This window comes from Drosophila elegans, unplaced genomic scaffold (assembly GCF_018152505.1).
Source record: "Drosophila elegans isolate 14027-0461.03 unplaced genomic scaffold, ASM1815250v1 contig_814, whole genome shotgun sequence".
NCBI classification, from domain to species: Eukaryota; Metazoa; Arthropoda; class Insecta; order Diptera; family Drosophilidae; genus Drosophila; species Drosophila elegans.
In genome coordinates this window covers 8,578,387-8,592,105 of record NW_024546167.1, presented here as the reverse complement: position 1 = coordinate 8,592,105, position 13,719 = coordinate 8,578,387, and the positions used below count along the sequence as shown (strand labels likewise).

The following is a 13,719-nucleotide window of genomic DNA, read 5'->3' as shown; positions in this document are numbered from 1 at the left end:
AAATTGCCCCACATATCCTTAATCTACCTCTTTGCACTGCACTTATTTCCATAATATACGATCCAACTCAAACGCCCATACCACATGCACTATTCTGCGGTGAGTTTCTTCATTTATGTGTTGTCATGGCAATGCAATAAACCGCTTGCCGTATGAATAAATAAAGGCAAATTAAATAAAAATTGTTAAGTTTCGCAATAACGAAAGTGCATAATTGTCGTAAAATGTCTCCTCAATGGCATGTTTATACTGTGCAGCATTCCCGCGTAGCTCATAATTTATCCAATAGTCTGGCTGGGACACTTAAAAACGGTCAATATTCGGGGTTGCCCGAGGGTCAACTCCATTTGCATGGGAAAGTCATTAACTTGGCTAACTGCGGGTCGTCGATTTGCATTTTCACCACAAACACCTCAAAAGAAAATGTCAAATAAAGAAATCTGCTGCCCCAGACCATTTAAAGTCGAGGGGACGGGACTTTAAGCCCATTTTCCAGTCGCACGGGATGACACATCATTATCGGCATAAACAACAAAAAGCACTTTATTGGCATCATCAACGGCAGGCAGCCGGAGATGATTGCAGATTGGTAGTCTCGTAGTCTTGTTCGTACTCACGAATGTTGCTGCTGCATTTGGCAACCCTATCGGCCGCCCATTATCCGGGCCACGACGACCTTTTTGGCCTGTCCCAGCCTGGCTCGGCCAGAACCACCACCTGCACAATGGCCTATCTGCCTTCCTGTTGATAGATTGCTGTGGACTTGTGGACGGCTGGGACACGCCATGCTACATTACACTGATAATATTTGCCACCATATCTCCGCCCAGCCACAGCACGAAAATGGGGGTCTGATTTGGTTTGGGCTCGAAGACTCGTTGGCCATTAACTGATGCGGTTAAAGGTTGAATAAGTTTGGCGAGGAAATTAAGTTATTAAGTCAAGTTTATTTGCAAAGTTATGTCTTACTTTTGTTAATATGAGCTAAACAGAGAGAGAGAAATGAATGTTAAATGAGGCACTACTTAAAATACTAACACTCTTTAGTACAGGTCATAAAAATTAATCCCACTTTTTAATAAAAAAACTAATTAGCAAAGTTGATTTTAAATAACAATACAACAAATATATGTTCAAATTTAAGGTAAATACAAGATAAATTTATAAACACTTATTAAACGCGTAATGTCAAAGTAAATTTGAAGATAAAGTCCGAGCAGCAGTGTCGCCGAATTGCCTAGCCAAAATCATTTACATTTTTAATTTATCAAAAGCTAGCCAAAGTCGAATTCCTTAGACTACATTTATCAAACGATAAGTCCCAGATTATTTTTCGGTTTCTTCATGACATGATTAGTACCTTTTTGAGACACAATTCGAAGGAAAATAATCAAGGGCGACCAGTAATGGACATCCTATCTACCTAGTGCAAAAAAGTAATCCTTCTTGCCGAAGGACAAGCTTGTCCATCAGTATTATAAGCCCTTGTTCAGTTTTTTTTAGTGTCTGCTGTGTGACTTTATACCAATAATTTTTACAATTTTCTTGCTCGGTATTGTTTTTTGCGCTATTCTATTTTTTTTCTCGGCTGCCTGACTTTCACTTCAGCCTGTCTCTTTGTCTGGCTTTCACTTCGTCCTTTCGTTGCCCGATTTGATAATCCAGTCCTGTGCCATGTGAATAATGATGCTTCAGATATAAAGGCAAACGCAGTTTTAGAATTTTTTTTATCCTTTCTTAGCAGCTTTTGTGCGTTTTTTCAATGTCGCAGACGCCGCGTGCTGATGACAGTTAAATAATAATTTTACAAGCGTTGATAGACATAAAAAAAATGTTGTTTTTTTTTTTTTTAATAGTTCACAATGATTTTACAAAACGAGCACAAATTACTTTTTGCTTTCCCAAACATATCTTTAATAAAATTCATATAAATCAATATCCAATTTATTTAGTCCTGTTTTCAAACGTTTACAAGCGAAATTAATTTTTTTTTAGGCAAAAATATTTTTAACTATGAATCCGCTTTATACATGAAATAACAATAACGAAAACACATGCTATGTAATTAAATGCAATAATTTTTTGGTCTAGCAGGGAGCCTTTTGCATTGAAAATGCAAATAAATGCACTTTTCATATGAAATTAACAACATTGTGTGTGACCAAAGGGAAAGAGGGGCAATTGGGTAATAAATGTTTTCACTGAAATAACAAAAAGAGCCTGCTTTAAACACACAAGACTTGCCTATATGGCCAGCAGAAATTAAAGGACAGCGTCAGGGTTGCAGTTTAAAACAATTTAATGGCATGAATAAGATGATTTAATTTTCGTATATGGTCTGACATTCCTTAAACAAGTTTAAATGTTTGTTAAGATACAGAATTGAATAAATAAATTTAATTAAAAAAATATTTTCTTGATCGAATATATGTTTTCCGTAATCAAATTGATTACCAACTGCGTCCATATAAATGGTATTTCAATATATATTTTACTTTGGCCCAATTATTTGCATTTTTAAACTCTGAGGTCATTATACCCCGCCTTTAGGGTGTTTTCTGTAAACGAACATTTTGTGCTGCACAAAAGACAAAGCCGCAACAGTTTACAATAATTTGCATATAATTAAAAAAGTAAAATAAAACGAACCCGCTGTCTGGCAACGAACCGTTCTCAGACAATTAACTCGAAATGACTCACGCTCTTTCAGTTCGGTCGTTGAAGGCCACATTCTTTTCACAAATATTGACGGTATTTTAAATTATCTCATTAATAATAGTTGTCAAACGAAATTATTTAAAAAAAAAGAATTTCAGTTTTGTTTCAGATATAAGCATAAATACGAAAGAACAAGAACTACACAAGTTTACAAAAATAAATCGGTAAATTGCTACACAAACATTATTAAGTATTTTGTAATCGGTGAGTCAGAACTCAAGATAAAATAAAAAATTCATGTACACGAGAAGGAAAATTAAAAAATAGTTAAGTGTAATTTTGGTAATCAAAGAAATGCACCAAATAAAAAATAGTTTCATCGATTTAATTGTGTTAGCTAGTGTCCTAACTGTAGCATATTCATATATTTATGCAGCAGCCAACAATCAACTGACCAAATTCAAACTGGCTGGCCAAATTTTAGAACAAACACAGCATGTTGAAAATATTTACATATGAACTTTCATTTGACTTACAATTCTGCTTGCTGTTGTTTTTACAGTTGCTCATGAATAATATGTTTGCTAGTTACGAGATGGTTACACAGCTGAAAGCTGGGGCTTGCAATCGTTTGCAAACTGTGGGCAGTGTTTCTGTGCATGGAGCTGTTGGTTCCATAATTAGTGTCAATCTCAAGGCCCTGCACCACCACAGCCCCATCCCGCAGGATCCTTTAACCCTGGCATATGTTCTGTCTCTGAAGAGTTTGCCCACTTAAGTATGCAGCACAAAATTCTCGTACGCTGCATGCGTACCAAAGGACCTAAAGCAAGGCTTCTTATTTGCGCTAGTGTTGGCATTGTGTTTGTGTTAGCCGTCTGTGCTATTTACTTGGCCAAAACGTGCGTAAAGTTTTAATTATAAACTTTTTTCTGCGACTCCTTTAACGCAAGTCGTCCACCCTAAAAAAGTTTTATACCAAACTTGAATTTAACGACACTTTAAAGAGGCAATTTATTAGATTTATTAGTATAGGTGCAAGCATCTGCTCTAGTTACTCAAATTAAGACTAATTGCCTGATTTATGCGCACATTTTTCATCTGCCTTCAATGGTCAATAACCAAAAATTTAAATTCACTCTATGCCAACACTTAAAATAGGTTTTGTTTACATATTGCATGGCATAAACCTTTTTGTATAATTGCAAAATTTCAGGACATTGGAGAAAATCAATTCCATTTGCTGATTGGCAAAAAAAATAAATTTAATTTCTATATGAGCTTATGTGGAGAAAAGTGCAAATCAGATCAAATGTCAAGGGTCATTGGCTGAGTGCTAACTTAATGGGAAATGAATAAAAATAGTCGGCGGTGCATTGAAAGCTTTTCAGTCGCGTAAGCTTAAATTTATACTAATTGGAAATTTGATTTGATTGAAATTTAATTTACATCTGAGTTGCCTTCTATTTAGTGGGCCTATTTTATTGTTCTAAAAGCTTTTTAAACACATACTTTTGTAATTACGCACTCATATGTTAAGACCTTGATCTATACAAATTTCTTAACTCACTTTAATGCAATGACTTACCTCTTGAGATGACATGGATAATTGGTTAGATTCGACTAAGAGAAAATAGTTAAGCCCTTCGAATTCAGACTTAACTCTCTCTCAATGGGAATAATGTGCAGATATATAAGCTTCCAAAACCTGAACAATACACAACTCAAAGTAAGCACACACAAATGCACATTTCCCCGGGAACGGATGATTGGCTATAGACAAACTTCATCTAAGCGGATAATTGCTGGCATCGCTTTATAAATCCACAAACGCCTTCACGTCGCCGAGGTTTTTGTGCACTGACTGATTGATTCAGTGAGTGATTGAGGAGTTGTTCGGTTGTGCACTTCAGCAAAACATTCAATGCATAACTACAATGGGCATAAGTTATGCTTCGCTGCAGAAATCGAAATCCCAATAGCGGGAGGTAAAGTGAAAGAAGGAGTTCACTTGACTCGCTCTAATTCCCTCACAACCATAACCATGTTGTTGATGTCGATGCAGGATGTGCCATAGATATGGCATCCTGATCCACCGAGTGAGTCAGACAGACATAATGTCTACATCCACATCCCTGTTTCATTCAGGCAGTCAAGTGACCACAATCAACTCTACTTGGATGGCAGATTACACATTTCATAACAACAACCAAATATTTTAGTGCTCTTATTCGATTTTCGATAAGATTTCCTAAAATTAATTAGATAATCTTAAAAATAATGCATACAAAAAATAATATTTGTATTGTCAATATAATTATAATATCGTTTAATATTAATTCAATTCATCTATTAAATGTGACTGGGTTTTTATTAGAACAAAATTATTCATTCCAAAATTGATCCATTTATAAACTTATCTAAAGTACCTGTTGCATTCATAATTATTTGCATAAATAATGGAATAAATAAATATTTTAGCCTTTATTTATTGTGTAATTATGCAGTATTAGGTACATTATAAATTTAAATGGAGTTCTCTTCCTTTTTTAAGTTGCAGCGTACAAATAAATAAATCAAAAACATAAGCAAGGGAACAAAAAACTTATCGCCCCAAAAACTTCCGCTGCACGGACGCTTGGAAAATGGGGGACATTGAACTTCTCAGCACGCTGCGAAAAGGGCATTGCTGAAAACTGTAAAAATACCACTAAGGAAGCCGAAAAACAAAAATAACAGAAAAGCTACATCAACACGAAACATTGAGCTTCACAGTCACAACATATTCGACTCTCTGATGCTTTTTCTTTAAAGTCGCCACAGAGCTCAAATCGAATGGGAGCGCACGCGCCTGCAAGTATGCAATGCTGTAATACGAGACCAGCACGCGATGGAGATGATGTGGGGATACGGATAGGTTGCCGGGGAAAGGGGTATTTGCGGGGCATTGGGTCTTCTGAATCGGAACGGAAAATAAGCTCTACCAACAAGGCAGTTGGCTATTTACGTAGAGCGGAAGGGCTTTAATTTAATGTTCTTAATCTGATCAAGTTTGGTTGGTATTTTCGTTGTTTAATTCGATAAACTGAGAGACTTGATTGCTGTTTATCCGATTAAAGTGCAATGCAGATGTGCATATACAGGAAAACATAAAAGCTTAAATCTGAATCTAAATATATAAATCGAGAGCTATAATTATCATGACAAAACTCTTCTCTTGCCTTCGTAACATTTTTTAATTTGATTGACTTAAAATTATGATTAAGAAATAAATTGAGTATAACAGAGTAATAAACTTTTGTTGATTGAATCACTTCATTCAACTTGTGAGTACATATCCGCTGCCACCCGGATTTCAAGCGATAATGTGAGAACTGTTAAAGTAATCGACTCAATTAGCTATTGTATAAGCATTTGCCACACTCCCACGCCGGCCAACCAAACAAACTCAAAACTCAATTAGATGCCATAACTTAATAATCACAAACACATTTACGCCAACGAGAGCTCTTTCGGTTGAAGCCTGGTTGCCGACCAAGAAACGTGGCTGAGTGGGGGGACCAACAAAAAATACGGCAAACCGGGTCAACAACAGCAACAACATGAGCAACAATTTTGAAACAATGAAATGACGACAACGAAAGGAGCGACAAAGCATGCCTGGAAAATTGCTCGAAATGCTCAGAAGCCAGGGAGCATAAAGGGGCGCCTCGGAAAAATGGGTTTCCACCAGGGGGCGAGGGAAGGAAATTCCAGCATGTGACGCACGTGACAAAACTTGTCAAGTGACTTTTACTTCACTTTGAGTGCGAGTCCCGACTCTGTTGTCCGTAAACAAGAAGACGGAATCCCGGCTGAGAAGAAAAATAGGTTTGTGTGCATTGCACCACACAAAATGCTTAAGAAAACTCTGCTCTCGGTAAAACAATAGAAGCGAAAGCAAAAGGAAAAATCTGTCGCGGGCTTTTCCAACTTGTTGCGCCTTTTGGCTAAATTATGACATCGAGAGTTAGAGGGAATAAGGAGCCCTACATCGACGCACTGTAGTATTTAAAGATGAGCAATGAAGTTTAATTCAATTGGATTCACGGACAGTCGAGAGCAGCTTTCAAATATTAATGTACATAAACAGGAAAATTATGGCGCAACTGTAATATTATTTAAAGGAGTATATTTGGGCTTATCAAAAAGTATGCCACTCAGAAGGCCATGAAATCAAAGTTATAACTTTTAAACCTAGTTTCCCAAAGGAGTATGTGAGGTTCATTCTCGTTTGGTTTCTCTAACAGAAAACATCTTTTTGGACGACTACCAAATTTTTTTTGGGCTAAAAATCCTATTTCCGTAAACAGGCTAATGTGAGTAAAAAATATATTTCTGGAGGTTCCTTAAAAAACACTAGGGTTTTGAAACTACTTTCAAATGTGTCTTTTGAATTATGCAACAAAAAAGAATTAATACCACGGAATTCCGGAAGTTAAATATATTGTGGCATACTGTTACATTCACACATTTTTAAGTAATTTCCAAGCCCTAGTAATTTCTGTGGCACCACCCTGTACTAAATTGTTTAATATAAGAGATTTTGTGTTGGCAGACAAAGATGTGCAACCCAGGAATGTGTACGATGCCCGGCACTTGCTGTGGACCGACTGGCGGACTGGGGCCCTGTTTGCTGTGCGGACCGTATAATGGCCAGTGGTTCCGCTCGATCAACCACTGCTGTGGTCCTTGCGGCCCATACGGCAGCTGTTCGTGCTACGGGCCCTACGGAGGACATTGTTAGCCTGCTTAGAAGGAAAGTAGGATTTATCAATCCGCCATCCCGAAATGGAGCTCAAAGCAGTGCCTCATTGAAGCCTCGTTGAAAATGAAGATCCATTCAGAAACGCTAGCAAACAAAGTGGAACCAAAAATTTGTGTGTGCCGAAAATTGTTGGGATATATCACGTTGAGGATCTGACTAGGAACTTCCCGTTTTAACCAACAGCAATAGATGTTAATAAATTTTGCGTATAAAGATTGCATTTTTATTGATGTGCGACATCAGACTTGCGAGCTGTCTTGGCTTTAGACTTTATCTTGTATGTACATAGAGCAAAACTAAGTTAATATTTAATATAAATTTAAATTTATAGCTTGCCAATTAATAAAAATAAGAGACCGGTTTTGCCTGTTTTTGGTTTTGCTTGCAGTCCACCGGGTGCATTTAGGGCTAAAAGCGATTTGATTGTAAATATTTGGCTCGTTTACCGCTAACGACACATCGGGGAGTACCCAAAAAGTCGTGTAATGCTAATGGGCCTGTTGAGTGCAAATTTGTTTACGAGTAAAATACCACAGAACAGAGGGGTTAGCGGCGTGCTTTCATTTTTATTGGCGCAAGTCTGTGCTCCCAAACTTCCACAGATAATTGATCTCAGTTAACTTCAAACTGGAAAAAACTTAAAACAAAGCATTCTTGGTTACTTGGTGCGTTTGAATATTTTGGAGCCATTTAGGCTGGGAAAATATTCGGGACAATTGATATCGGGCGCTTGAGGTTTTCCCGACTTCTTCGTTGGGGTGTTGGTGTTGCGCAGGCGGTTTTCCACCTGATGGCGTTGATTGAAGTCACCTTGGCTCTGGCGCAGAGCAGGTGGTATGTAGACTTGGCTCTTGATATCGATTAAATCCTCCTGCTTTTCCGGTTGCTCATCGTTGATTTGATCTTTTGGTTCCTGCTGAAGTTGGCTCTCCGTCTTCTGCCAGGGACATAGGCTATTGAAGACAGCGTCATTCTGTACTTGACCCACGTCTATGCCATCGCCTCCGGTGTCCCGCTGCTCAGACTCCTTGACTTTGGCCTCACCGCCTGTTAATGGAGCGTGAATAGTAGACCTAAGTCTTAACTGGATTCCACGACCTAGACTAGTGTAGTGCTTGCGATTCTGCTCTGTAAAGTCACACCATTCGTCCTCGTCATCAATGGTTTCATCCAAAGGGCGAATACCAAATTCTACTACTACATCCTCGTTTCCCAAATCTATATCGGGATCATTGCCAACCTCCGGTGTCTGCTTCACGGATTCTTCAAGCGTTTTGTACAACTCATCAGTAGCCAAGTAATTTGACTTTTTTTTTTTGACTTTTTGTTGTCCTTCTTGGCGAAGAAATCATCTAAATTGGACATTTCTTAAAAAGTTCTGTTTAGCTATTGCAAGGGCAAAATCACAATTTTGTGTTGATCTTTATGATTCCAAAAATTTTTTGAGAGTGACTAAAAGTTGGAATTGCTTAGAAGGGTCTAAGCTGGTTTAGTCAAGGCCTACTTTTGATTAAAACAAAAACTGATCATATTTGAAAACAAGAAAGGAAGCAAAACTTCGGAAGACCTAAGTTCATATACCCTTGCAGTTATTGCCATAGGAGCTTAAGTGTTATAGTCGCCCGATTTTAATGAAATTTAAACAGTAGTTCTGAAATATTTAACCATTACAATATGTCGAAGAAATAAAAAAAAAATTTTAAAACAGCAAAGTTATAATTTTTTTCATTTATTTTTCCGATTGTTCCTATGTGAGCTATTTTTTATAGTCGTCCGATTTTGATGAAATTTAAAACGTAATTCTGAAATATTTAACCATTACTTTATTTTGAAGAAATACAAAAATAAATTAAAAAACAGCAAAGTTATAATTTTGTTTTATTAATTTTTCCGATTGTTCCGATGGGAGCTATATGCTATAGTCGTCCGATCCGGCTCGTTCCGACTAATATACTACCTGCAATAACGTCTCCTTCACTGCGTTGCAAACTTCTGACTGAAATTATAATACCCTCAGCAAGGGTATAACAAATAGGCAAAAAGCATTCTGTAAAAGTGTTGGTAACTACGATAAGCTATAATCTAATCCTCAAAAATATGTATTAATTATATAGTAATTAGTCCTTAGACATAGACATTTTTTGCAAAACATTACTATAATTAAATGTTTAAAAATTGTGTGTCAGATTTTGAAAAAATCAAACAGACCTTCTGAATTTGAAAAAATTTTCTCTCTGGAAAAAGGTTTCCTATATAAAGTAGTTGAAGCTAAGTTTTTAAATTTTAATAGATTTTTTGCGTAGGCCTTGCGTAGGCTGAGTTTGTTTTTCGCCGCAGTCAATGCAACATAATCTGGGCGCTCAAAAGGCGTAATAACATAATTTGAGACATGGACATGCACTGGAAACTATGGGCCTTTCTATCTGCTTTCTGGTGGCATATGCCACTAATTAGAATTATGTGCGCGTAATGTCCTCGCCACGCCCACTCTCCTTCTGTGCAGCCAGTGAACACGCCCACTTGTCTCTGTGTGCATGTGTGGGTGTGTGTGTTGGAGTGAGCCTTTTTACGTCAGTGTGCCGTGTCACGAGTAGTCACATATGTTCATTATGTTTGCCAGCCGACGAGTGGGTGGTTTGTTGGCGGGGGGAGGGAAATAAAAAGGGCAAAAAGGGGAGGAGGTCCTACTCGAATCCTCGACGTCTGCTTGAGTAATTACCAGAAACAGAAACGCAATGTGAATGCAGTGGCGGGATGCAAGTGCAGGTCGTCCTTGTCGTCATGGCAAAAGCTTTTTATGAAACGACGATGACATAAAACAAATGCGCTGGTCAAAAGACAGCGAACATATATACATGTCTCTACTTAAATTTATTATTTAATTAGTGCGACCAGATGAGTGAGTCTGCGTGGTTGCAATACGTAAATAGAAAATAAGTTAAAACAAAAGTACAAGTTATAACTATCTTTTCTGTGACTTAAAAAGGACTTTAATTAAGTTATATAAATTATTAGTCACAGAATGACTGAATGTACGTCATCTAAGGTTTTTATTTGGTCTTTGAAGAGGAAAAACGTTTTACAACTGATAAGGTAATGCTTTTTCTTGTGTTATTCGCTTTTCTAATTGAAAGGTGGTAGAACAAAATAAAGGCATGGCATGCCTTCACTTAAAAAAAAAGGAATTATTTCTTAAGTGGCTTCAAAACTACTTTAAGAAGCTAAGATCAATTTTCGTGAGCCCCGCGGATATCTCAATTTGCCTAGGCATTTAGCCAATCAATTAAAAGGGTGAAAAATCGCACCTGAAGTTGTCAGACTTTAATTAATTATTAATCAATTAAGACCAGACGGCAATTAAAAGTTCAAAGTGAAGTTAAAACTTGGCCAAAAACCGCAGGTCTTAAAAATATGAGTAAAAAAACAATGGAAAGAAGAAACAATTTCTTTACAGTACACACACTTAATCAGATTTTCAATTAAAAATTTCAAATTGCCCTCGAGGGAGGGAAATTTCTGATTGGGAAAGTTGCCGCTTTCAAAGAAATTTTCTTGTTTAAGGTAAATGAATTTATGCACATCAGGCTTAAATAAGCCATGGTACATGAGTCACAGGGGCCAAACTAAAAGAACACACTTGGCGACAATGCATAAAAGTTGAGGGGCCAACTGTGAAAACTATCGAAGGAAAGCCCCAAACCAGAGCCATCAAAAAGCCATGACAAGTCAGACGGAACAGCACAAACAGGGCAGAGATGCAGAGCTAGAGGGGGTGGCTTTTCCGGCTGGATTTTCCGGGTGGGGGAGGTAATCAACCCCGATCCGGAAGCGAGACGGCTAAAAATATTGGCGCCACTTTGGCGGGACGTCTGGCCGGAGAGTTGGCGACGTCTGCGGCAGATCTCTCAACTCTCAACTCTCCTGTTATTGTTATTGATTTCGGGGATGGAAGCTTGTGTCCTCGACCGGGGGATTCATCCACCAGGATGCATAATTCGGGAACATCCTTGCGTGGCGTTGATGACATCATCATTGGTAGTGGTGCCATCAGTGGCAGTGGCAAACGGTCTACAGTTCGCAACTTTTCCATCCACTTTTATTTTATTTCTCCCCCTGCGCTCTCTCGGTACTTTGTTAGCTTATATGGGCATTATATTTTATGCTTATTATGCAAGTCGATTACTTTAAAGCTGTTTATCACCCTCTGCCGCCGCGGAGCTAACATTTTTTCACTGACAATGAGTCAGTTACTGGCGGCCACAGACCGACAATTTGTTGTAGCCACACAAGTAACATCCATTAAAGCAAAGTGTTACAACACTCATATTTAAATTATAGACTTTTCCGCATCACGCACGTTCCGCCGCCTTTTACACATGCTCGCGCTTTGCGCACCGCTTGCCAGCCTGCGTGCCATGGAAATTGTTTGTGAAATAACAAAGTTGTTCTGGGAAACTTGGCATCACGTTTCCCGAAGCCAACTGCAAGGATGCAAGAAAGGGGTATTAATGCTACTGATACGCGCCAATCGGATGGGAAACTTAATCTTAAACTTATCTTCTTAAACTAAACCAATTATCTATTAGGGTTTTTGCAGCTTATGTTTATGTTTTTAGTCTTTAATTTCGTTAAAGCTGCTGAATCAGTTTAATATAACGGTTTTACCACAATGTGTAATTAAACCTAGTCTGTTAAAAGCCTTTTAATTTTCTGAACATATTTTAGATATTACAATTAACGAAATTTACCACAAAAATTATGTTAAAATCGAGTTACAATCGTATTTTGTATGTATTCATCAACCATTTTCAATTTTCCTCTGCACTCGAAGTATGCAAAAATATGTTGGCATTGACGAACTAATATTGTTGTATTGCCTTTATCCAATTTTCTTATTTGCCTTCGTTTTATTTGATTTAATCAATGTGCATCGCCATTTTCCGGCACACATTTTCCTCGCTTCCGTTGCCACAGCACCACCCAACCCCTCTCCCATTTTCTTTGGCGCTCCTCTTTCCCTTTACCGCTTTATTTGTTTGTGTTTGACTTTCGCTGCGTGGGCGTAAAATGACGCGAAGGAAGCTCGAAAGGCAAATACAATTACACTGAGTGCTCCTGCTCCGGTTTTTCCGAACCCACCTCTGTCTATTGCCCAACAGCAGGGAAAAGCAGATAAAAGCAAATACCTAGGCAAACAAATCATTTGGAAAACATTTTTGCGCACAAATCACATCAAGGTGCAAAAATTATTTACGAATATTATTTTGGCAAGCCCAGTGCGGCAAACGAAGCGTTGAAGAAGAGCAAAGTGCACAGAAAAGTTCGACGGATGGATGGATGGATGGATAGATATATAGATGGATACAGATAAAACGAGATATCGAAGTGCCAAAAATGAGCAAATGGCAAGTCAGCCGAAACGTGAAAAGCGTGAAAATGTAAATATTGCCACTGCCATAATATTTGAACAGAAATGTTTTTCTTTTTTTTGTCCGTTCCTCCGTCTCAATTTTGTTGATGAGTGTAAGCTTCGATGATTTTAAGCAAGGACGATGAAGTTATTGACTGACTCATTCAATAAAAAGTTAGGATAACTGGCAGGATGATCCTGAAAGATGAGAGTTTATACAAAACCAGCAGCATATCCAATTAGGTATATGTATATGTTTTAGGAGAAAATCAGTAGATAAAATATATTATCTAGTTACTATTGAGTAATTGGGAATTGAGTGTAATAGTTTAGCCATTACATGCATATCTGTAACATTTGATTATGATCAAAATCACTGACTATTGATTTTAAAACCCCAGTTAATAAGTTCTCGATATGGCTTTTGCTCCTTGGCGCTAACATATAAATAATAAGTTAAACAAACCATTATAATTTCAGGAATAACAAGGCTCTTAAACAATACACGAAAACAAGTACGCTAATATATACGTGGAAAAAGGAAAGGTATTTTATCCAAGCAAAGAGTAAGCTGGAATGTTGGCAGTCACTTACGCTTCCGCTTACAAGTGTTTCCTTTGGGAGTGCTGGCACAGATTATTAGAATAAAACAAATAAATAAGCCGGGAAGAAGCGATGGCTGGTAAAATTTTTGTTCACCCAAAATGGAGAATATTCGTATTTATGGCAAAAAGTTGTGTGCGGTGGAAAACACGCTAGAATAACAACGCTTCCTACAAGTTCGCAAGATTTCTGTGAAATGGAAAAGGAGTATTTGTGACCCACATACGCTAATAATGTTTTT

The 13,719-nt window shown here is 37.7% G+C and overlaps 1 protein-coding gene and 1 long non-coding RNA gene across 2 annotated transcripts; one reads left to right on the top strand and one right to left on the bottom strand.

The window, feature by feature from the left end:
• The first annotated feature begins 6,361 nt into the window (after positions 1-6,361).
• LOC108150439 lies at positions 6,362-7,678 on the top strand. Its single transcript, XR_001774673.2, has 2 exons — positions 6,362-7,016; positions 7,256-7,678. It is a non-coding gene; the product is annotated as an uncharacterized LOC108150439 (long non-coding RNA).
• Positions 7,679-8,022: 344 nt separating this feature from the next.
• LOC108150440 (protein CDV3 homolog) lies at positions 8,023-8,895 on the bottom strand. The gene is given in 2 exon segments (XM_017278598.2): positions 8,023-8,785; positions 8,788-8,895. Coding segments are annotated over 2 exon segments (705 nt in total). The 5' UTR covers positions 8,831-8,895; the 3' UTR covers positions 8,023-8,123.
• Between the last annotated feature and the right edge of the window lie 4,824 nt (positions 8,896-13,719).